The following is a 25,841-nucleotide window of genomic DNA, read 5'->3' on the forward strand; positions in this document are numbered from 1 at the left end:
TGTTGGATGAGGCTATTCAACATAGTTTAACCAGCTAAGGCATCTCAACCAATACAGCATATTAGTAGAGGCTTAGGGTTATTCAGTGACTCCATTTTAACCTCCACTCACAATGACATCCTTCTTCAAGCTTGACCCTTGACCCCTCCTAATGGCCCTGTGTGACCCCTGCACATGCTTTCCCTGAGGCGTTCACCATGCTTCAAAATGGCCAACAAAGTGTTTGTCTTCTTGATGATGTTGGGATGAACCATAGCTACTTTAGACCATTACCAGATACTCTGAATGAATGAACACTTACTAAAACATGATGCCATAGACCAGGGATATTCAACTCTTACCCTGCTAGATCCCTAGTACTGCTGGTTTTCTGTTCTACCTGATAATGAACACCCACCTGGTGTCCCAGGTCTAAATCAGTCCCTGATTAGAGAGGAAGAATGGAGGGAAAAAAAGCAGACTTCAAGATCCAGATTTGAATCTGATGCTACTGTACACAGGTGTCATTCAATGCTTTGAACACTGAGGTATAGTATTATCTGGAGACTGCATCCAAGATGTCTGCATCCAAGTCACCTTGTCTGAGAGAGATTTACATGGTTATCAAAACGTCACGCCAGGGCAAGCCTACACAAAACAGTGTTTCTAAAATGAATCGTGGAAAAACAATTGGAACCATTTCCCTGTTTGACTGCTAGGTTTTATGGGTATTATGACAACTCCACTGTGGGGCTCTATGGACCGGAACCTTGACCCCTTGGATTTGTAACTTCTTATCTATAATCCAAACGCATTCAATGACCAAGATTCAGTGCGAACGCGCTTTGTCTGCTATATGCACCATGTAAAGGTAATTGTGATTGAGACGACATATGCAGCGTTTATCGTGAATGCAGTCTCCGCGAACACGGTAACATTGCCTTTAAAGGTGGGTAGCCGACAAATCGCGATCGGATTGAATCCTGGCCAATCTCAGTGAAGTCTGAAAAACAAGCTATTTCTGCAAAACATGGATAAAAAAATACAAAAAAACATCAGCTGTATTTGTGTCATTGTCCTTCTTTTTTATTATGATACTGTATATAATTTACAATTACAGTGTAAAATGCTGTCCATGTACACTCTGCCATCCTAGCACAGTATGTTACCGTTCCCATGTAAGATAGCTCGGCTTGGATGGAATGTGGGCCTGCGTCACAAATGGCACCCTATCCCCTATTTAGCGCACTACTTTGGACCAGGAACGATAGGGAGCTGGTCAGAAGGACTGCACTATAGAGAATAGGGTGCCATTTCTGACGCAAGCTTGGAATGCTAAGAAGGTAATGTTCCCCATAACAAAGTGCTTCAATAACTAGTCTGCGTATCTACACTACCGGTCAAATGTTTGGACACACCTACTCATTCCAGGGTTTTTCTATATTTTTACTATTTTCTACATTGTAGAATAATAGTGAAGACATAAAAACTATGAAATAACACATGCGGAATCATGTAGTAACCAGAAACGTGTTAAACAAATCAAAATATATTTTATATTTGAGATTCTTCAAATAGCCACCCTTTGCCTTGATGACAGCTTTGCACACGCTTGGTATTCTCTCAACCAGCTTCATGAGGTAGTCACCTGGAATGCATTTCAATTAACAGGTGTGCCTTGTTAAAAGTTAATCTATGGAATTTATTTCCTTCTTAATGCGTTCGAGCCAATCAGTTGTGTTGTGACAAGGTAGGGGGGGTATACAGAAGATAGCCCTATTTGGTAAAAGACCAAGTCCATATTATGGCAAGAACAGCTCAAATAAGCAAAGCAAAACAACAGTCCATCATTACTTTAAGACATGAATGTCAGTCAATACGGAAAATATCAAGAACTTTTAAAGTTTCTTCAAGTGCAGTCACAAAAACTATCAAGCGCTATGATTAAACTGGCTCTCATGAGGACCGCCACAGGAAAGGAAGACCCAGAGTTACCTCTGCTGCAGAGGATACATTCATTAGAGTTAACTGCACCTCAGATTGCAGCCCAAATAAATGCTTCACAGTGTTCAAGTCACAGACACATCTCAACATCAACTGTTCAGAGGGGACTGGGTGAATCAGGCCTTCATGGTCGAATTGCTGCAAAGAAACCACTACTAAAGGACACCAATAAGAAGAAGAGACCTGCTTGGGCCAAGAAACACAAGCAATGGACATTAGTCCGGTGGAAATTTGTCCTTTGGTCTGGAGTCAAAATTTGAGATTTTGGTTCAACCGCCGTGTCTTTGTGAGACGCGGTGTGGGTGAACGGATGATCTCCGCATGTGTAGTTCCCACCGTAAAGCATGGAGGAGGAGGTGTTATGGTGTGGGGGTGCTTTGCTGGTGACACTGTCTGTGATTTATTTAGAATTCAAGGTACACTTAACCAGCATGGCTATCACAGCATTCTGCAGCGATACGCCATTCCATCTGGTTTGGGCTTAGTGGGACTATCATTTGTTTTTCAACAGGACAATGACCCAACACACCTTCAGGCTGTGTAAGGGCTATTTTACCAAGAAGTAGAGTGATGGAGTGCTGCATCAGATGACCTGGCCTCCACAATCCCCCAACCTCAACCAAATTGAGATGGTTTGGGATGAGTCGGACCGCAGAGTGAAGGAAAAGCAGCCAACAAGTGCTCAGCATATGTGGGAACTCCTTCAAGACTGTTGGAAAAGCATTCCAGGTGAAGCTGGTTGAGAGAATGCCAAGAGTGTGCAAAGCTGTCATCAGGGCAAAGTGTGGCTACCTTGAAGAATCTCAAATATAACATATATTTAGATTTGTTTAACACTTTTTTGGTCACTACATGATTCCATATGTGTTATTTCATAGTTTTGATGTCTTCACTATTATTCTACAATGTAGAAAATAGTAAAAAAATAAAGAAAAACCCTTTTGACTGGTACTGTATATAAAATCAAGGCTGAAAAGCCGAACAGATTTTCCAAACATGTATTCACTCATTATGTTCCATTCCATTCCCTGCTCCCATGTACTTCCTAACGGGCAGATCCCAGTGAGTGAAAGATCGGAAATAAAGTACTAATTCTAAATCCATTATGACATCAGTCAAAGCGTTTAAGCATTTTAATGTTTCTGTAATTGAACAACATAGTAGCAGTGTAACTGTTATAATAAAGGTATCATACTGTATTCACACGAGCTGGGCTAGAGTAGAAGAAGTCTGACATTCCATTTGGTTATAGAATCGATTAAAAGGAACCTAAGGGAGAGAGAGAGAGTAGCGGGCAGAGTGAAATGTCGATAAACTACACAATTATAGCGTCCCAAATGGTACCCTATTCCCTTTATAGTGCACTACTTTTGACCAGAGACCTATGGACAAACTAGCGCTCTAGTCAAAATTGGGCTCTGGTCAAAAGTAGTGCACTATATAGAGAATAGGGTGCCATTTGAGACGCAGGCAAAGACAGCACTGTCCCCGTATCAGATCTAGGTTACTTATTGCATGCTGTCTGTCCTCCACTGGAGCTCAGGGAACTGATCTGGAGTCAGTTATGTGGGCGACGTTGTGTCCAGGCTCCAGTTAGACCTCTCAGTTTCAACATCCAGCCCTCTCCCCACAGCGGAGCAGCTCCTCTGGGCATGGCTGTCTTACTCCAGCCCCAGGCCTGGTCAGGACGACTGCATCAGGCCCGTCAGCCGTTTGCCCGTCAGTGACTTTCCCTGAAGAGAGATAGTAGGGAATTAATATGATGGTTTCCTTGTTGGTTTCAGATGAGAAGTTTTGTAACAAAGTTGTGGTCGGATTCATCTCTACAGTATGTGTAGATGAGAGACAGACAGACAGACAGACAGACAGACTAAAAGACAGGGAGGAAGAGCCACTGACCACGCTGCGTGTGAACTTCTCCAGAGAGGTGCGTCTTCCCTGCTGCTGCTCCGTCTCAGGCTGGGGCACAAAGCATCATGGGAAGAGAAGGGAGAGGAGAAATGGAAGAAAAAAAAGAAGGGAGCTGAAAACAAAGTAAAGGAGTCACTGATATCTCTGGTACAGACTAAACAGTAGTTTACCAAGTCACTGATATCTCTGGTACAGACTAAACAGTAGTTTACCAAGTCACTGATATCACTGGTTCAGACTAAACAGTAGTTTACCAAGTCACTGATATCTCTGGTACAGACTAAACAGTAGTTTACCAAGTCACTGATATCTCTGGTTCAGACTAAACAGTAGTTTACCAAGTCACTGATATCACTGGTTCAGACTAAACAGTAGTTTACCAAGTCACTGATATCACTGGTTCAGACTAAACAGTAGTTTACCAAGTCACTGATATATCTGGTACAGACTAAACAGTAGTTTACCAAGTCACTGATATCTCTGGTTCAGACTAAACAGTAGTTTACCAAGTCACTGATATCACTGGTTCAGACTAAACAGTAGTTTACCAAGTCACTGATATCACTGGTTCAGACTAAACAGTAGTTTACCAAGTCACTGATATCACTGGTTCAGACTAAACAGTAGTTTACCAAGTCACTGATATCACTGGTTCAGACTAAACAGTAGTTTACCAAGTCACTGATATCACTGGTTCAGACTAAACAGTAGTTTACCAAGTCACTGATATCTCTGGTACAGACTAAACAGTAGTTTACCAAGTCACTGATATCACTGGTTCAGACTAAACAGTAGTTTACCAAGTCACTGATATCTCTGGTTCAGACTAAACAGTAGTTTACCAAGTCACTGATATCACTGGTTCAGACTAAACAGTAGTTTACCAAGTCACTGATATCACTGGTTCAGACTAAACAGTAGTTTACCAAGTCACTGATATCTCTGGTTCAGACTAAACAGTAGTTTACCAAGTCACTGATATCTCTGGTACAGACTAAACAGTAGTTTACCAAGTCACTGATATCACTGGTTCAGACTAAACAGTAGTTTACCAAGTCACTGATATCACTGGTTCAGACTAAACAGTAGTTTACCAAGTCACTGATATCACTGGTTCAGACTAAACAGTAGTTTACCAAGTCACTGATATCACTGGTTCAGACTAAACAGTAGTTTACCAAGTCACTGATATCTCTGGTTCAGACTAAACAGTAGTTTACCAAGTCACTGATATCACTGGTTCAGACTAAACAGTAGTTTACCAAGTCACTGATATCACTGGTTCAGACTAAACAGTAGTTTACCAAGTCACTGATATCACTGGTTCAGACTAAACAGTAGTTTACCAAGTCACTGATATCACTGGTTCAGACTAAACAGTAGTTTACCAAGTCACTGATATCACTGGTTCAGACTAAACAGTAGTTTACCAAGTCACTGATATCACTGGTTCAGACTAAACAGTAGTTTACCAAGTCACTGATATCTCTGGTACAGACTAAACAGTAGTTTACCAAGTCACTGATATCTCTGGTTCAGACTAAACAGTAATTTACCAAGTCACTGATATCTCTGGTTCAGACTAAACAGTAGTTTACCAAGTCACTGGTATCACTGGTTCAGACTAAACAGTAGTTTACCAAGTCACTGATATCACTGGTTCAGACTAAACAGTAGTTTACCAAGTCACTGATATCACTGGTTCAGACTAAACAGTAGTTTACCAAGTCACTGATATCACTGGTTCAGACTAAACAGTAGTTTACCAAGTCACTGATATCACTGGTTCAGACTAAACAGTAGTTTACCAAGTCACTGATATCACTGGTTCAGAATATAAAGTAGTTTACCAAGTCACTGATATCACTGGTTCAGACTAAACAGTAGTTTACCAAGTCACTGATATCACTGGTTCAGAATATAAAGTAGTTTACCAAGTCACTGACTGCAGAACCTGGACATCTCCAGCAGAGGGCAGAGCTTCACTACCTTGGATGCTGAGGAATGGCGTCTAACTGCAGTCTGCTCCAGGCAAAAGGAGACTAGCACAAACACACACACACCTTCATCAGCAGAAGCTCCTGGTAAGCATTGGAGCGGAGGTAACGTGTGTAGCTGTCACTCTTCATCAGCTTATAGATGTGGTCCTGAAACAGGAGAGAGGGAGGAGACAGAGATCAGTTTTGTGTTTTAGCGGTATGCGGTGTTAGTATTTTTTCTCCCTTTCTGTGTCCCTCCCTCTTTCTAACTTCTCCCCTTTCTGTGTCCCTCCCTCTTTCTAACCCCTCCCCTTCTGTGTCCCTCCCTCTTTCTAACCCCTCCCCTTCGGTGTCCCTCCCTCTTTCTAACCCCTCCCCTTTCAGTGTCCCTCCCTCTTTTTATCCCCTCCTCTTTCTGTGTCCCTCCCTCTTTCTAACCCCTCCCCTTTCAGTGTCCCTCCCTCTTTCTAACCCCTCCCCTTTCAGTGTCCCTCCCTCTTTCTATCCCCTCCTCTTTCTGTGTCCCTCCCTCTTTCTATCCCCTCCCCTTTCTGTGTCCCTCCCTCTTTCTAACCCCTCCCCTTTCAGTGTCCCTCCCTCTTTATAACCCCTCCCCTTTCTGTGTCCCTCCCTCTTTCTAACCCATCCCCTTTCTGTGTCCCTCCCTCTTTATAACCCCTCCCCTTTCTGTGTCCCTCCCTCTTTCTAACCCATCCCCTTTCTGTGTCCCTCCCTCTTTCTAACCCCTCCCCTTTCTGTGTCCCTCCCTCTTTCTACATCCTTCTCTTCCTCCTAGCTTATATAATGTAATATAATTTCTGTCTATCTGTAATATAATGAACCTGTCTGTCTGTCTGTCTGTAATATAATGAACCTGTCTCTCTGTCTATCTGTAATATACTGAACCTGTCTCTCTGTCTGTCTGTAATAAAATGAACCTGTCTGTCTGTCTGTCTGTAATATAATGAACCTGTCTGTCTGTCTGTCTGTAATATAATGAACCTGTCTCTCTGTCTGTCTGTAATATAATGAACCTGTCTGTCTGTCTGTCTGTCTGTAATATAATGAACCTGTCTGTCTGTCTGTCTGTAATATACTGAACCTGTCTGTCTGTAATATAATGAACCTGTCTGTCTGTCTGTCTGTCTGTAATATAATGAACCTGTCTGTCTGTAATATATTGAACCTGTCTCTCTGTCTGTCTGTAATATAATGAACCTGTCTCTCTGTCTGTCTGTAATATAATGAACCTGTCTCTCTGTCTATCTGTAATATACTGAACCTGTCTCTCTGTCTGTCTGTAATATACTGAACCTGTCTCTCTGTCTGTCTGTAATATAATGAACCTGTCTGTCTGTCTGTAATATAATGAACCTGTCTCTCTGTCTATCTGTAATATAATGAACCTGTCTGTCTGTAATATAATGAACCTGTCTCTCTGTCTGTCTGTAATATACTGAACCTGTCTCTCTGTCTGTCTGTAATATAATTAACCTGTCTGTCTGTCTGTCTGTAATATAATGAACCTGTCTCTCTGTCTATCTGTAATATAATGAACCTGTCTCTCTGTCTGTCTGTAATATAATGAACCTGTCTCTCTGTCTGTAATATAATGAACCTGTCTGTCTGTAATATAATGAACCTGTCTCTCTGTCTGTCTGTAATATAATGAACCTGTCTGTCTGTCTGTCTGTAATATAATGAACCTGTCTCTCTGTCTGTCTGTAATATAATGAACCTGTCTGTCTGTAATATACTGAACCTGTCTCTCTGTCTATCTGTAATATAATGAACCTGTCTGTCTGTCTGTCTGTAATATAATGAACCTGTCTCTCTGTCTGTCTGTAATATAATGAACCTGTCTGTCTGTCTGTCTGTAATATAATGAACCTGTCTCTCTGTCTGTCTGTAATATAATGAACCTGTCTCTCTGTCTGTCTGTAATATAATGAACCTGTCTCTCTGTCTGTCTGTCTGTAATATAATGAACCTGTCTCTCTGTCTGTCTGTAATATAATGAACCTTTCTGTCTGTCTGTCTGTAATATAATGAACCTGTCTGTCTGTCTGTCTGTAATATAATGAACCTGTCTCTCTGTCTGTCTGTAATATAATGAACCTGTCTCTCTGTCTGTAATATAATGAACCTGTCTCTCTGTCTATCTGTAATATAATGAACCTGTCTGTCTGTCTGTCTGTAATATAATGAACCTGTCTGTCTGTAATATAATGAACCTGTCTGTCTGTCTGTCTGTCTGTCTGTCTGTCTGTCTGTCTGTAATATAATGAACCTGTCTGTCTGTAATATAATGAACCTGTCTCTCTGTCTGTCTGTAATATAATGAACCTGTCTGTCTGTAATATAATGAACCTGTCTCTCTGTCTGTCTGTAATATAATGAACCTGTCTCTCTGTCTATCTGTAATATAATGAACCTGTCTGTCTGTCTGTCTGTAATATAATGAACCTGTCTCTCTGTCTGTCTGTAATATAATGAACCTGTCTCTCTGTCTGTCTGTAATATAATGAACCTGTCTGTCTGTCTGTCTGTCTGTAATATAATGAACCTGTCTGTCTGTCTGTCTGTAATATAATGAACCTGTCTCTCTGTCTGTCTGTAATATAATGAACCTGTCTGTCTGTAATATAATGAACCTGTCTGTCTGTCTGTCTGTAATATAATGAACCTGTCTGTCTGTCTGTCTGTAATATAATGAACCTGTCTCTCTGTCTGTCTGTAATATAATGAACCTGTCTGTCTGTCTGTCTGTCTGTCTGTCTGTCTGTCTGTCTGTCTGTCTGTCTGTCTGTAATTTAATGAACCTGTCTCTCTCTCTGTCTGTCTGTAATATAATGAACCTGTCTCTCTGTCTGTCTGTAATATAATGAACCCGTCTGTCTGTCTGTCTGTCTGTCTGTCTGTCTGTCTGTCTGTAATATAATGTACCTGTCTGTCTGTAATATAATATACATGTTCATCTTCATAGCTGTATCGTCCAGGGTCTGTTATATAATGGACCTGTCTGTCTGTCTGTTTGTCTGTCTGTAATATAATGCACCTGTGCGTCTTCGTAGCTGTATCGTCCCGGGTCTTTAAGGTTGGTGCTGGTGCGTTCGTAGCTGTGTGAGTCCAGGTTGATGGAGCTGGGAGCGCCTTCTGCCAGAAACTCTGTCCAGATCTCCTGAGCCCGCTCTGCCACATTCTCCAGAGGCTGCCTCTTCAGATCCTGCACCGCCAACCAGAACCTGTATAGGGGTTACACAATATTACAGCACCAACCAGAACCTGTATAGGGGTTACACAATATTACAGCACCAACCAGAACCTGTATAGGGGTTACACAATATTACAGCACCAACCAGAACCTGTATAGGGGTTACACAATATTACAGCACCAACCAGAACATGTATAGGGGTTACACAATATTACAGCACCAACCAGAACCTGTATAGGGGTTACACAATATTACAGCACCAACCAGAACCTGTATAGGGGTTACACAATATTACAGCACCAACCAGAACCTGTATAGGGGTTACACAATATTACTGAACCAACCAGAACCTGTATAGGGGTTACACAATATTACAGCACCAACCAGAACCTGTATAGGGGTTACACAATATTACTGAACCAACCAGAACCTGTATAGGGGTTACACAATATTACAGCACCAACCAGAACCTGTATAGGGGTTACACAATATTACAGCACCAACCAGAACCTGTATAGGGGTTACACAATATTACAGCACCAACCAGAACCTGTATAGGGGTTACACAATATTACATGACAGCACCAACCTTTCGGAAAAACTAAAAACAAAGTAATTAAAGAGGTGGATTGAATAGAGGGTGAGATAGTGGAGAGAGATAAGGTTGTGTCCGTCCGTCCTCAGTAGCCCCAAGGCTCCAGCGACCTTGGTTATCTCTCCAGTCCACAACCCTGTTATCATCTTTAGTAGAGCCCTTCATCAGAACATGCCTTCAGGGGACACACATACTCACACACAAGGTAGAGGTAGTGAGGGTAGAGGTAGTGAGGGTAGAGGTAGTGATGGTAGAGGTAGTGAGGGTAAAGGTAGTGAGGGTAGAGGTAGTGAGGGTAGAGGTAGTGAAGGTAGAGGTAGTGAGGGTAGAGGTAGTGAGGGTAGAGGTAGTAAGGGTAGAGGTAGTGAGGGTAAAGGTAGTGAGGGTAGAGGTAGTGAGGGTAGAGGTAGTGAGGGTAGAGGTAGTAAGGGTAGAGGTAGTGAGGGTGAACTTTCAAACAGAGGGATGGGAAGAGGAAAGGAAAGATGTAGGAGATGAAGGGAAGATGAAAGGAAAATATGGCGGTAGGGGATGGATGGAAGAGGATGAGGAGAACTGGGGAAGGAGAAGAATGGAGGGATGGGATGAAGCTAAGGGATCAGGTGATGGGAGATGAAGAGGGATAAGGAAGGAGGGATGGAAGGAGGAGATGGTGAGAGGAAGGGAGGGAAAATGGAGGGATAGGATGAGGGGATCAGGTGAGAGGAAATATGGATGGGATGAGATAAAGGATGTGTGAATGAAAGAAGGAGAGGAGAGGAGTGTTCTATGTGACTAACTGTAGGTTTTCTGAGCTGAACTCTGATTCCAGGAACTTGAGGAACTGGTCTCGTCCTGCCGGATCCTTCAGAGCTTCTTCTAGAGAGAAACCCCACTTCCTCACCCTCCGTTGACTGGGGTCCTTACTGAGGGGAGGGAGAGAGGGGAGAGGGAGAGAGGAGAGTGGGAGAGAGGGGGTAGGGTGAGAGGGGAGAGAGGGGAGAGAGGGGGTAAGGAGAGAGGGGAGAGTGAGAGAGGGGTAGGGAGAGAGGGAAGAGGGAGAGAGGGGGTAGGGAGAGATGGGAGAGTGAGAGAGGAGGTAGGGAGAGAGGGGAGAAGGAGAGAGGGGGTTGGGAGAGAGGGGAGAGAGAGAGGGGGTAGGGAGAGAGGGAAGATGGAGAGAGGGGAGAGAGAAAGAGGGGGTAGGGAGAGAGGGGAGAGGGAGAGAGGGGCAGGGAGAGAGGGGAGAGGGGAGAGGGAGAGAGGGGGTAGGAAGAGAGGGGAGAGGGAGGGGGTAGGGAGAGAGGGGAGAGAGAGAGGGGGTAGGGAGATAAAGAGAGAGAGAGAGAGAGGGGAGAGGGAGAGAGGGGGTGAGGGGGTAGGAAGAGAGGGGAGAGGGAGAGGGGTGTAGGGAGAGAGGGGAGAGAGAGGGGAGAGGGAGAGAAGGAGAGAGTTGGACACAGGATAACGAGGAGGGAGAAAAAGTTTGAATTCATGAAAGATCAAGAGATTTAAAAAATAGATATACAGGAAAAATGAATACTGTGATCTGAAACAAACTCATCAAACAGTCGGAAATAGTCTCTGATCTCAAACAGTCTGAAACAGTCTCTGATCTCAAACAGTCTGAAACAGTCTGAAACAGTCTCAAACAATGTGTGATCTCAAACATCTCAAACAGTCTCCAACAGTCTCTGATATCAAACAGTCTCAAACAGTCTCAAACAGTCTCTGATCTCAAACAGTCTCAAACTGTCTCTGATCTCAAACAATCTGAAACAGTCTGAAACCGTCTCTGATCTCAAACGGTTTGAAACCGTTTGAAACAGTCTGAAACAGTCTCTGATCTCAAATAGTCTCAAACAGTCTCAAACTGTCTCAAACAGTCTGTTGTCTCAAACAGTCTGTGATCTCAAACAGACTCAAACAGTCTCAAACCATCTCAAACAGTCTCAAACAGTCTCAAACAGTCTGAAACAGTCTCTGATCTCAAACAGTCTCACACAGTCTCAAACAGTCTGAAACAGTCTGAAACAGTCTCTGATCTCAAACAGTCTCAAACTGTCTCAAACTGTCTCAAACAGTCTGTTGTCTCAAACAGTCTGTGATCTCAAACAGACTCAAACAGTCTCAAACCATCTCAAACAGTCTCAAACAGTCTCACACAGTCTCAAACAGTCTGAAACAGTCTGAAACAGTCTCTGATCTCAAACAGTCTCACACAGTCTCAAACAGTCTGAAACAGTCTGAAACAGTCTCTGATCTCAAACAGTCTCACACAGTCTGAAACAGTCTGAAACAGTCTGAAACAGTCTCTGATCTCAAACAGTCTCAAACAGTCTCAAACTGTCTCAAACAGTCTGTTGTCTCAAACAGTCTGTGATCTCAAACAGACTCAAACAGTCTCAAACCATCTCAAACAGTCTCAAACAGCCTCACACAGTCTCAAACAGTCTGAAACAGTCTGAAACAGTCTCTGATCTCAAACAGTCTCACACAGTCTGAAACAGTCTGAAACAGTCTGAAACAGTCTCTGATCTCAAACAGTCTCACACAGTCTCAAACAGTCTGAAACAGTCTGAAACAGTCTCTGATCTCAAACAGTCTCACACAGTCTCAAACAGTCTGAAACAGTCTGAAACAGTCTCTGATCTCAAACAGTCTCACACAGTCTCAAACAGTCTGAAACAGTCTGAAACAGTCTCTGATCTCAAACAGTCTCACACAGTCTCAAACAGTCTGAAACAGTCTGAAACAGTCTCTGATCTCAAACTGTCTCAAACAGTCTCAAACAGTCTCAAACACCACATGACGTTGGACAAGTGGTGACAGGGAAGTAGAAACAGTGACAGCATAGTACTGTAATGGCAGCGTTCACATGACACCTAATCTTTTACATCTCTGCAAGACATATCCCTAAACTGTACTTAATGTAATTCATCAATTTATCAGGATTATGAAGCTAAATTAGACACAATGATTACCGTAATTTACCGTTACCGTAACCAATTTTCGACCCTGCGGCTTATATAACGGTGCGGCTAATCTATGGATTTTTACAGCTAACGGCCACTAGAAGACCTCCTAAATCTATGGATTTTACAGGTTACAGTCCACCAACTTTAACTCTATGGGCTCTATGACCGGTCCGCGCCCCCCACCTTTAAGCGGCGGGCTCCAGCAGGAAAAGCTGGAGGCCGGAAAAGAGTGAGACAGGTAGCGCGCAAAAGTAAAAGTGGAACCGAGAGTGGTACGAGAGACAGAACGAGAGACAGAACGAGAGCAAGACAGACAGACATTACGAGAGCGAGACAGTTTGTCTCTTTCCCGACAATCCCCTCTGTGCACGAACCCTTTACATATGGTAATTAAACATTAAAACACCTGCGGCTTATAGTCCAGTGCGGCTTATATATGTACACATCATTCAATATTCATTCAATTTAGCTGCTGCGGCTTATACTCCGGTGCGCCTTATAGTGCGGGAAAATACGGTATACGTCTGGTTGATTAACCTCTACATAAGGAGACCCAAGGCTTCCAGAACTACACTGTGCTGGGTGACAGCCTAGTCTAGCCCTGAATATATATTTTATATCTGTATTTAATTAAGATATAGGACGATGGGAGGTCATTGCTATTTTCTAAGTCTAAAGGTGATTATGTGAGACACAGCGTAGGCGAGATAGATAGCTATCTGTAAATCTGGTACTTTGAAGTCACTGTATAGGAATGATATAGGACGATAGCTTGTCCTTGCCCTGTGTTCCATTCGGTCACTGACGGTGATTTTGCAGTGGAAAGGCTGTGGGCTAGAAAAGGAAAAGGCTTCACTTCCTGGAAGTATTTCCTGTGAGTTTGGGTGTTTCCTTTTGTAGTTGATGCCCTTGCAAACCCTGCAACCAAATACCTTTTTTACAAGACCTTAGTATTACTTGATTCTGGGTGTTGTGGTTCTCACCTGGCCTCCAGGTCCCAGAATGAGAGGTCGTCACTAGTCCAGGGGTTGGACGGTTCTGGTGACACCACCAACGGGTCATACTCCTGGTACTGCTCTGTGTAAGACATCAGACTGACAGCAACACAACAGACAACACACAGAGATGGACATTGTGAAGACTGACACATGATCAGTCAGATGTGGATATGGAAACTGGTGAGCCAACAGTAGTTTAGATGGAAACTAGTGAGCCAACAGTAGTTTAGATGGAAACTGATGAACCAACAGTAGTTTAGATGGAAACTGGTGAGCCAACAGTAGTTTAGATGGAAACTGGTGAGCCAACAGTAGTTTAGATGGAAACTGGTGAGCCAGCAGTAGTTTCGATGGAAACTGGTGAGCCAACAGTAGTTTAGATGGAAACTGGTGAACCAACAGTAGTTTAGATGGAAACTGGTGAGCCAGCAGTAGTTTCGATGGAAACTGGTGAGCCAACAGTAGTTTAGATGGAAACTGGTGAGCCAACAGTAGTTTAGATGGAAACTGGTGAGCCAACAGTAGTTTAGATGGAAACTGGTGAGCCAACAGTAGTTTAGATGGAAACTGGTGAGCCAACAGTAGTTTAGATGGAAACTGGTGAGCCAACAGTAGTTTAGATGGAAACTGGTGAACCAGCAGTAGTTTAGATGGAAACTGGTGAGCCAACAGTAGTTTAGATGGAAACTGGTGAGCCAACAGTAGTTTAGATGGAAACTGGTGAGCCAAAAGTAGTTTAGATGGAAACTGGTGAGCCAACAGTAGTTTAGATGGAAACTGGTGAGCCAACAGTAGTTTAGATGGAAACTGGTGAGCCAACAGTAGTTTAGATGGAAACTGGTGAGCCAACAGTAGTTTAGATGGAAACTGATGAGCCAACAGTAGTTTAGATGGAAACTGGTGAGCCAACAGTAGTTTAGATGGAAACTGGTGAGCCAACAGTAGTTTAGATGGAAACTGGTGAGCCAACAGTAGTTTAGATGGAAACTGGTGAGCCAACAGTAGTTTAGATGGAAACTGGTGAACCAACAGTAGTTTAGATGGAAACTGGTGAGCCAACAGTAGTTTAGATGGAAACTGGTGAGCCAACAGTAGTTTAGATGGAAACTGGTGAGCCAACAGTAGTTTAGATGGAAACTGGTGAGCCAACAGTAGTTTAGATGGAAACTGGTGAACCAACAGTAGTTTAGATGGAAACTGGTGAGCCAACAGTAGTTTAGATGGAAACTGGTGAGCCAACAGTAGTTTAGATGGAAACTGGTGAGCCAACAGTAGTTTAGATGGAAACTGGTGAGCCAACAGTAGTTTAGATGGAAACTGATGAGCCAACAGTAGTTTAGATGGAAACTGGTGAGCCAACAGTAGTTTAGATGGAAACTGGTGAGCCAACAGTAGTTTAGATGGAAACTGGTGAGCCAACAGTAGTTTAGATGGAAACTGGTGAGCCAACAGTAGTTTAGATGGAAACTGGTGAGCCAACAGTAGTTTAGATGGAAACTGGTGAGCCAACAGTAGTTTAGATGGAAACTGGTGAGCCAACAGTAGTTTAGATGGAAACTGGTGAGCCAACAGTAGTTTAGATGGAAACTGGTGAACCAACAGTAGTTTAGATGGAAACTGGTGAGCCAACAGTAGTTTAGATGGAAACTGGTGAGCCAACAGTAGTTTAGATGGAAACTGGTGAGCCAACAGTAGTTTAGATGGAAACTGGTGAGCCAGCAGTAGTTTCGATGGAAACTGGTGAGCCAACAGTAGTTTAGATGGAAACTGGTGAGCCAACAGTAGTTTAGATGGAAACTGGTGAGCCAACAGTAGTTTAGATGGAAACTGGTGAGCCAACAGTAGTTTAGATGGAAACTGGTGAGCCAACAGTAGTTTAGATGGAAACTGGTGAGCCAACAGTAGTTTAGATGGAAACTGGTGAGCCAACAGTAGTTTAGATGGAAACTGGTGAACCAACAGTAGTTTAGATGGAAACTGGTGAGCCAACAGTAGTTTAGATGGAAACTGGTGAGCCAACAGTAGTTTAGATGGAAACTGGTGAGCCAACAGTAGTTTAGATGGAAACTGGTGAGCCAGCAGTAGTTTCGATGGAAACTGGTGAGCCAACAGTAGTTTAGATGGAAACTGGTGAGCCAACAGTAGTTTAGATGGAAACTGGTGAGCCAACAGTAGTTTAGATGGAAACTGGTGAGCCAACAGTAGTTTAGATGGAAACTGGTGAGCCAACAGTAGTTTAGATGGAAACTGGTGAGCCAACAGTAGTTTAGATGGAAACTGGTGAGCCAACAGTAGTTTAGATGGAAACTGGTGAGCCAACAGTAGTTTAGATGGAAACTGGTGAACCAACAGTAGTTTAGATGGAAACTGGTGAGCCAACAGTAGTTTAGATGGAAACTGGTGAGCCAACAGTAGTTTAGATGGAAACTGGTGAGCCAACAGCAGTTTCCACCACAGTGCAAGTTCAGTTTCAAACACCCTACCTGCATCACCATAGCGACACTGGACATGAGCTCTTTAAAGGAATTATTAGAAAACACACACACACACACACACACACACACACACACACACACACACACACACACACACACACACACACACACACACACACACAAATACACACACGCACGCACACACACACACACAATCCCTGGTAGAAGGTCACATTCGGAAACCATAACCCCACTTCAGTCCTGCCCTCCAGCCTGTACCTTGCCCCTTGACCTTGCCTAAGGCTGAGCCCCCAATCATTCCCAGCTCTATGACAAGGGTCAAAGGTCACCCACCAGCCCACCAGATGACCCCTGGAGTAATCACAGTCTCTGTGCTGGTGCTGTGGGCTAGCGGCTTAACAACACTCCACTGCAGACCCAGGATTAACTGGAAAGCTGCATGGACTGGGGCTAGTGAGGCTACCGAGCCAAAGGGTTGAGATAGACTGGGGTTGGAGGAGTGCAGAGGAAGGGAGGAGGGTGGTTTCTTCTATTCAGAGCTCTGGAATTCCACACCGGTTGATACAATATATACAGTGGGGAAAAAAAGTATTTAGTCAGCCACCAATTGTGCAAGTTCTCCCACTTAAAAAGATGAGAGATGCCTGTAATTTTCATCATAGGTACACATCAACTATGACAGACAAATTGAGAAAATAAAATCCAGAAAATCACATTGTAGGATTTTTAATGAATTTATTTGCAAATTATGGTGGAAAATAAGTATTTGGTCACCTACAAACAAGCAAGATTTCTGGCTCTCACAGACCTGTAACTTCTTCTTTAAGAGGCTCCTCTGTCCTCCCCTCGTTACCTGTATTAATGGCACCTGTTTGAACTTGTTATCAGTATAAAAGACACCTGTCCACAACCTCAAACAGTCACACTCCAAACTCCACTATGGCCAAGACCAAAGAGCTGTCAAAGGACACCAGAAACAAAATTGTAGACCTGCACCAGGCTGGGAAGACTGAATCTGCAATAGGTAAGCAGCTTGGTTTGAAGAAATCAACTGTGGGAGCAATTATTAGGAAATGGAAGACATACAACACCACTGATAATCTCCCTCGATCTGGGGCTCCATGCAAGATCTCACCCCGTGGGGTCAAAATGATCACAAGAACGGTGAGCAAAAATCCCAGAACCACACGGGGGGACCTAGTGAATGACCTGCAGAGAGCTGGGACCAAAGTAACAAAGCCTACCATCAGTAACACACTACGCCGCCAGGGACTCAAATCCTGCTGTGTCCCCCTGCTTAAGCCAGTACATGTCCAGACCCGTCTGAAGTTTGCTAGAGTGCATTTGGATGATCCAGAAGAGGATTGGGAGAATGTCATATGGTCAGATGAAACCAAAATAGAACTTTTTGGTAAAAACTCAACTCGTCGTGTTTGGAGGACAAAGAATGCTGAGTTGCATCCAAAGAACACCATACCTACTGTGAAGCATGGGGGTGGAAACATCATGCTTTGGGGCTGTTTTTCTGCAAAGGGACCAGGACGACTGATCCGTGTAAAGGAAAGAATGAATGGGGCCATGTATCGTGAGATTTTGAGTGAAAACCTCCTTCCATCAGCAAGGGCATTGAAGATGAAACGTGGCTGGGTCTTTCAGCATGACAATGATCCCAAACACACCGCCCGGGCAACGAAGGAGTGGCTTCGTAAGAAGCATTTCAAGGTCCTGGAGTGGCCTAGCCAGTCTCCAGATCTCAACCCCATAGAAAATCTTTGGAGGGAGTTGAAAATCCGTGTTGCCCAGCGACAGCCCCAAAACATCACTGCTCTAGAGGAGATCTGCATGGAGGAATGGGCCAAAATACCAGCAACAGTGTGTGAAAACCTTGTGAAGACTTACAGAAAACGTTTGACCTGTGTCATTGCCAACAAAGGGTATATAACAAAGTATTGAGAAACTTTTGTTATTGACCAAATACTTATTTTCCACCATAATTTGCAAATAAATTCATAAAAAATCCTACAATGTGATTTTCTGGAATTTCTTTTCTCATTTTGTCTGTCATAGTTGACGTGTACCTATGATGAAAATTACAGGCCTCTCTCATCTTTTTAAGTGGGAGAACTTGCACAATTGGTGGCTGACTAAATACTTTTTTTCCCCACTGTATGTGTTGATTTATCAACGTCAATGTGCTTTATGACAGGATATGCTTTATAGGTGAGATGGTGGAGCTTTGGTCATACCTACCTCTCAGCCACTTTAGAAACCTTCATACAGTGTCTGTCCAACTGGCTGTTAAGAAACACAATCTGAGGAGGGATGTGGAGGAAAAACAATAGACATCATTATTCATTGATTACGATTAAAACTGGTTTCTAATTGATAAACTCAGAGCTATGTTCTTGTGATTACAAGAACATTGTATATTGTGTGGATTACATTTTAATTGATAAAGTACATCTTAGGACATCTAATATAACATCCAATACAACATCCAACATCCAATGGAACATCCAACATCCAATGGAACATCCAACATCCAATAGAACATCCAACATCCAATAGAACATCCAACATCCAATAGAACAGCCAACATCCAATATAACATCAATAGAACCTCTAATATAACATCCAACATCCAATAGAACATCCAACATCCAATAGAACATCCAACATCCAATAGAACATCCAACAGAACATCCAACATCCAATAGAACATCCAACATCTAATAGAACATCCAACATCTAATAGAACATCCAACATCCAATAGAACATCCAACATCCAATAGAACATCCAACATCTAGTAGAACATCCAATTCAACATCCAACATCCAATAGCCCAGGGGTGTCAAACTCAATCAGCGTAAGGGCCATGCTGAAAAAACACAACGAATTTGCTGGCCAGACATAGAACTTGCATAACACTGGCTGTGGTATGTTTCAGCCTATCTAGGACTGTGGTATGTTTCATCCTATCTAGGACTGTGGTATGTGTCAGCCTATCTAGGACTGTGGTATGTGTCAGCCTATCTAGGACTGTGGTATGTTTCATCCTATCTAGGACTGTGGCATGTTTCAGCCTATCTAGGACTGTGGTATGTTTCAGCCTATCTAGGACTGTGGCATGTTTCAGCCTATCTAGGACTGTGGTATGTTTAATCCTATCTAGGACTGTGGTACAGTGGGGAAAAAAAGTATTTAGTCAGCCACCAATTGTGCAAGTTCTCCCACTTAAAAAGATGAGAGAGGCCTGTAATTTTCATCATAGGTACACGTCAACTATGACAGACAAAATGAGGAAAAAAAATCCAGAAAAGTCACATTGTAGGATTTTTTATGAATTTATTTGCAAATTATGGTGGAAAATAAGTATTTGGTCAATAACAAAAGTTTCTCAATACTTTGTTATATACCCTTTGTTGGCAATGACACAGGTCAAACGTTTTCTGTAAGTCTTCACAAGGTTTTCACACACTGTTGCTGGTATTTTGGCCCATTCCTCCATGCAGATCTCCTCTAGAGCAGTGATGTTTTGGGGCTGTCGCTGGGCAACACGGACTTTCAACTCCCTCCAAAGATTTTCTATGGGGTTGAGATCTGGAGACTGGCTAGGCCACTACAGGACCTTGAAATGCTTCTTACGAAGCCACTCCTTCGTTGCCCGGGCGGTGTGTTTGGGATCATTGTCATGCAGAAAGACCCAGCCACATTTCATCTTCAATGCCCTTGCTGATGGAAGGAGGTTTTCACTCAAAATCTCACGATACATGGCCCCATTCATTCTTTCCTTTACACGGATCAGTCGTCCTGGTCCCTTTGCAGAAAAACAGCCCCAAAGCATGATGTTTCCACCCCCATGCTTCACAGTAGGTATGGTGTTCTTTGGATGCAACTCAGCATTCTTTGTCCTCCAAACACGACGAGTTGAGGTTTTACCAAAAAGTTATATTTTGGTTTCATCTGACCATATGACATTCTCCCAATCCTCTTCTGGATCATCCAAATGCACTCTAGCAAACTTCAGACGGGCCTGGACATGTACTGGCTTAAGCAGGGGGACACGTCTGGCACTGCAGGATTTGAGTCCCTGGCGGCGTAGTGTGTTACTGATGGTAGGCTTTGTTACTTTGGTCCCAGCTCTCTGCAGGTCATTCACTAGGTCCCCCCGTGTGGTTCTGGGATTTTTGCTCACCGTTCTTGTGATCATTTTGACCCCACAGGGTGAGATCTTGCGAGGAGCCCCAGATTGAGGGAGATTATCAGTGGTCTTGTATGTCTTCCATTTCCTAATAATTGCTCCCACAGTTGATTACTTCAAACCAAGCTGCTTACCTATTGCAGATTCAGTCTTCCCAGCCTGGTGCAGGTCTACAATTTTGTTTCTGGTGTCCTTTGACAGCTCTTTGGTCTTGGCCATAGTGCAGTTTGGAGTGTGACTGTTTGAGGTTGTGGACAGGTGTCTTTCATACTGATAACAAGTTCAAACAGGTGCCATTAATACAGGTAACGAGTGGAGGACAGAGGAGCCTCTTAAAGAAGAAGTTACAGGTCTGTGAGAGCCAGAAATCTTGCTCGTTTGTAGGTGACCAAATACTTATTTTCCACCATAATTTGCAAATAAATTCATTAAAAATCCTACAATGTGATTTTCTGGAAAAAAAATCTCAATTTGTCTGTCATAGTTGACGTGTACCTATGATGAAAATTACAGGCCTCTCTCATCTTTTTAAGTGGGAGAACTTGCACAATTGGTGGCTGACTAAATACTTTTTTTCCCCACTGTATGTTTCAGCCTATCTAGGACTGTGGTATGTTTCAGCCTATCTAGGACTGTGGTATGTTTCAGCCTATCTAGGACTGTGGTATGTTTCAGCCTATCTAGGACTGTGGTATGTTTCAGCCTATGTAGGACTGTGGTATGTGTCAGCCTATGTAGGTCTGTGGTATGTTTCAGCCTATCTAGGACTGTGGTATGTTTCAGCCTATCTAGGACTGTGGTATGTTTCAGCCTATCTAGGACTGTGGTATGTTTCAGCCTATGTAGGACTGTGGTATGTGTCAGCCTATGTAGGACTGTGGTATGTGTCAGCCTATCTAGGACTGTGGTATGTTTCATCCTATCTAGGACTGTGGTATGTTTCAGCCTATCTAGGACTGTGGTATGTGTCAGCCTATGTAGGACTGTGGTATGTGTCAGCCTATGTAGGACTGTGGTATGTTTCAGCCTATCTAGGACTGTGGTATGTTTCATCCTATCTAGGACTGTGGTATGTTTCAGCCTATCTAGGACTGTGGTATGTGTCAGCCTATCTAGGACTGTGGCATGTGTCAGCCTATCTAGGACTGTGGTATGTTTCAGCCTATCTACGACTGTGGTATGTTTCATCCTATCTAGGACTGTGGTATGTTTCAGCCTATCTAGGACTGTGGTATGTTTCATCCTATCTAGGACTGTGGTATGTTTCATCCTATCTAGGACTGTGGCATGTGTCAGCCTATCTAGGACTGTGGTATGTTTCATCCTATCTAGGACTGTGGCATGTTTCAGCCTATCTAGGACTGTGGTATGTTTAATCCTATCTAGGACTGTGGCATGTTTCAGCCTATCTAGGACTGTGGTATGTTTCAGCCTATCTAGGACTGTGGCATGTTTCAGCCTATCTAGGACTGTGGTATGTTTCATCCTATCTAGGACTGTGGTATGTTTCAGCCTATCTAGGACTGTGGTATGTGTCAGCCTATCTAGGACTGTGGTATGTTTAATCCTATCTAGGACTGTGGTATGTTTCAGCCTATCTAGGACTGTGGTATGTTTCAGCCTATCTAGGACTGTATTATGTTTCAGCCTATCTAGGACTGTGGTATGTTTCAGCCTATCTAGGACTGTGGTATGTTTCAGCCTATCTAGGACTGTGGTATGTTTCATCCTATCTAGGACTGTGGCATGTGTCAGCCTATCTAGGACTGTGGTATATTTCAGCCTATCTAGGACTGTGGTATGTTTCAGCCTATCTAGGACTGTGGTATGTTTCAGCCTATCTAGGACTGTGGTATGTGTCAGCCTATCTAGGACTGTGGCATGTGTCAGCCTATCTAGGACTGTGGCATGTTTCAGCCTATCTAGGACTGTGGTATGTTTCAGCCTATCTAGGACTGTGGTATGTTTCAGCCTATCTAGGACTGTGGCATGTGTCAGCCTATCTAGGACTGTGGTATGTTTCAGCCTATCTAGGACTGTGGCATGTTTCAGCCTATCTAGGACTGTGGTATGTGTCAGCCTATGTAGGACTGTGGTATGTTTCAGCCTATCTAGGACTGTGGTATGTTTCAGCCTATCTAGGACTGTGTGTATGTTTCATCCTATCTAGGACTGTGGTATGTGTCTGTACACTTTCCCTCCGCTGTGCGCCGTAAACGGGACACACGAATGCAGCGCAATTGAAGTTGAATTCACCGATGCGAGCGCATCAGGCTATACTTTCATAAAGTAGATGACTCAACTGTTGACTCATTTATACTCCCTTGTATGTCCTATTGTCCTTTAGCAGTGATTTAGTAGTGTGAATCCTTTAACTTATAACTTTTTGACAACCAAGATGACATTTTCTGTAGGCTACAGTAATGACCCGTTGGAATCAACACCTTTAAACTTTCAGTCCGGCAGAAGATTTTTGTCAGTGCCATTAGTGATATGATACAGTGCACTGGCTGGCTCGTGTGTGGGTGTGTGTGGGTCTGGGAGGAGGGGTGTGTGGGTGGCAATGCATTGCCATTTGGCGTGCAACACGTTGGCAGTGCTTGCTGTGACTTGTAGTGCAGCGCATTGCTGGCAGTATGGAAGTGTGTCAAAGTGAATTGACAACCCAAGTCATTGTGCGTGCCAGATAGGAATGTGTCACGTGCTGAATCGGGCCTTGTGTTTGACATATGTGCAATAGAACATCCAACAGAACATCCAACATCTAATAAAACATCCATTAGAACATCCAACATCCATTAGAACATCCAACATCCAATAGAACATCCAACATCTAATAGAACATCCAACATCCAACAGAACATCCAACATCTAATAGAACATCCAACATCCAATAGAACACACAGACACAGAAGTACCTCTTTCTCCATGTCCTCTTTGGTGCCTTTCTTGGCTATTTGTGAGGGTGTGTGTACTGGGCTCTGAGACTGACCCTCCTCTATCAGTCCATATACTGACTGGACAAGGGGATGGAGAGAAGGAGAGAGAAATCAGGGGGATGGAGAGAAGGAGATAGAAATCAGGGGGATGGAGAGAAGGAGAGAGAAATCAGGGGGATGGAGAGAAGGAGAGAGAAATCAGGGGGATGGAGAGAAGGAGAGAGAAATCAGGGGGATGGAGAGAAGGAGAGAGAAATCAGGGGGATGGAGAGAAGGAGAGAGAAATCAGGGGGATGGAGAGAAGGAGAGAGAAATCAGGGGGATGGAGAGAAGGAGAGAGAAATCAGGGGGATGGAGAGAAGGAGAGAGAAATCAGGGGGATGGAGAGAAGGAGAGAGGAATCAGGGGGATGGAGAGAAGGAGAGAGAAATCAGGGGGATGGAGAGAAGGAGATATAAATCAGGGGGATGGAGAGAAGGAGAGAGAAATCAGGGGGATGGAGAGAAGGAGAGAGAAATCAGGGGGATGGAGAGGAGAGAGGAATCAGGGGGATGGAGAGAAGGAGAGAGAAATCAGGGGGATGGAGAGAAGGAGAGAGAAATCAGGGGGGTGGAGAGAAGGAGAGAGAAATCAGGGGGGTGGAGAGGAGAGAGGAATCAGGGGGATGGAGAGAAGGAGAGAGAAATCAGGGGGATGGAGAGAAGGAGAGAGAAATCAGGGGGATGGAGAGAAGGAGAGAGAAATCAGGGGGATGGAGAGAAGGAGAGAGAAATCAGGGGGATGGAGAGAAGGAGAGAGAAATCAGGGGGATGGAGAGAAGGAGAGAGAAATGGAGGAGAAGAAAGGAGAGGGAAGAGTGGCATGTTACCATCATCCCGTATTGGGTTTTTCAAACTTTTTTTGTAAAGCCTTTGACATTGTCTAGTGACCCACCCACTACACCAACCCAATAGTTCTGGGCACAGTCTAGTGAATCTAGTCCTTCCTGGCCATACCTTCTTGACTCTCTGTGGGTTCTTCATGCGTCTGCATTTCCTGATGTCCATCTCTGTGGTGTTCACACAACCTGGCTGGAGATCATAGAGGATCAAGTGTTATGTTCAGTAGGCACAGGAAACAGGAAACAGGAAACACTTTCAAAATAGAAATGCAGTGTTAATGGGCAAGTCCAGGTACACACCACAAAAAACACATACACGCACACACACACACACACACACACATACACACACACACAGTCTTGTACGTCCCACACACACACACACACACAAGCACGCACATACCACAGGTCTATGGACATCCCAGAAAGCTCTTTCTTGACTATCTAGAATCTTCCTCTCAATTCTATCCTTTTTCCTGTCGATCCTGGAGGAGAGGAAGAGAGAGAGAGAGAGAGAGAGAGAGAGAGAGAGAGAGAGAGAGAGAGAGAGACAGAGAGAGACAGAGACAGAGACAGAGACAGAGACAGAGACAGAGACAGAGAAAAGAGACAGAGAAAAGAGAGAGAAGAGATAGTGTTAGACATAGCCTAAGGGTGTTTACTTTGTTATATAAAAACATCCACCCAAATACAATACACTCACTAATATAAAAAAGAAGAAAACACACAGACACAAACACACATTATGTTATTCTAACCTTGGGGGACCTAAAATTGATTTCCATTCAAAAGTCTACTTTCCCTAAGCCTAACCCTAAACCCAACCCTAATTCTAGCCCTAACCTTAAATCTAACTAATCTAATGTCCCCTTAAGGGAGAATTTCCCTTGTTTTACTATCCTTGTGGGGACTTGTGGGTCTTGTGGGGTCTTGTGGGGACTTGTGGGGACTTGTGGGGTCTTGTGGGGACTTGTGGGGTCTTGTGGGGACTTGTGGGGACTTGTGGGGTCTTGTGGGGACTTGTGGGGACTTGTGGGGTCTTGTGGGGTCTTGTGGGGACTTGTGGGGTCTTGTGGGGACTTGTGGGGTCTTGTGGGGACTTGTGGGGACTTGTGGGGTCTTGTGGGGACTTGTGGAGTCTTGTGGGGACTTGTGGGGACTTGTGGGGACTTGTGGGGTCTTGTGGGGACTTGTGAGGACTTGTGGGGACTTGTGGGGTCTTGTGGGGACTTGTGGGGTCTTGTGGGGTCTTGTGGGGTCTTGTGGAGACTTGTGGGGACTTGTGGGGTCTTGTGGGGACTTGTGGGGTCTTGTGGGGTCTCACAAGGATAGAAGAACCAATCCACACACACTACTGTTGTTTTATTTTACTTCTGCTCTTTTTTTCTCAACACTTTTTTGTTGTTTTATTCTACTTTTTTATTAAAAATAAATGCACTGTTGGTTAAGGGCTGTAAGTAAGCATTTCACTGTAATGTCTGCACCTATTGTATTCGGCGCATGTGGCCAATAAAATTTGATTTGATTTGATTCACTTACTTGACCTGAGCCTCGGCCTGCATGAATATAAACTCCCACTTCCTGGCGAAGGCTCTCTGTAGTCTGGCCAGGTTCTCCTGATTGATAGAGAGAAGCAGGGGGGAGGGGAGAGGGAGGGAGGGAGGAGGGAGGGAGGGAGTGAGAGAGGAAGGAGAGAGAGGGGAGAGCGAGAGGGAGAGGTTAGGG

General features: G+C 43.8%; 1 protein-coding gene across 1 annotated transcript; it reads right to left on the minus strand.

Moving 5' to 3' along the window:
- Nucleotides 1-3,665: 3,665 nt before the first annotated feature.
- LOC311122342 (regulator of G-protein signaling 6-like) lies at nucleotides 3,666-25,732 on the minus strand (the record flags this gene model as incomplete). The annotated part of the gene is made up of 11 exons (XM_084196717.1): nucleotides 3,666-3,716; nucleotides 3,883-3,942; nucleotides 5,958-6,041; nucleotides 8,932-9,118; nucleotides 10,463-10,588; nucleotides 13,624-13,734; nucleotides 18,345-18,406; nucleotides 23,216-23,314; nucleotides 24,232-24,306; nucleotides 24,520-24,601; nucleotides 25,656-25,732. Coding segments are annotated over 11 exons (1,014 nt in total), but the record flags the coding sequence as incomplete, so codon positions are not given.
- Between the last annotated feature and the right edge of the window lie 109 nt (nucleotides 25,733-25,841).

This window comes from Coregonus lavaretus, assembly GCF_964263955.1.
Source record: "Coregonus lavaretus genome assembly, contig: HAP1_SCAFFOLD_4849, whole genome shotgun sequence".
Lineage (NCBI taxonomy): Eukaryota > Metazoa > Chordata > Actinopteri > Salmoniformes > Salmonidae > Coregonus > Coregonus lavaretus.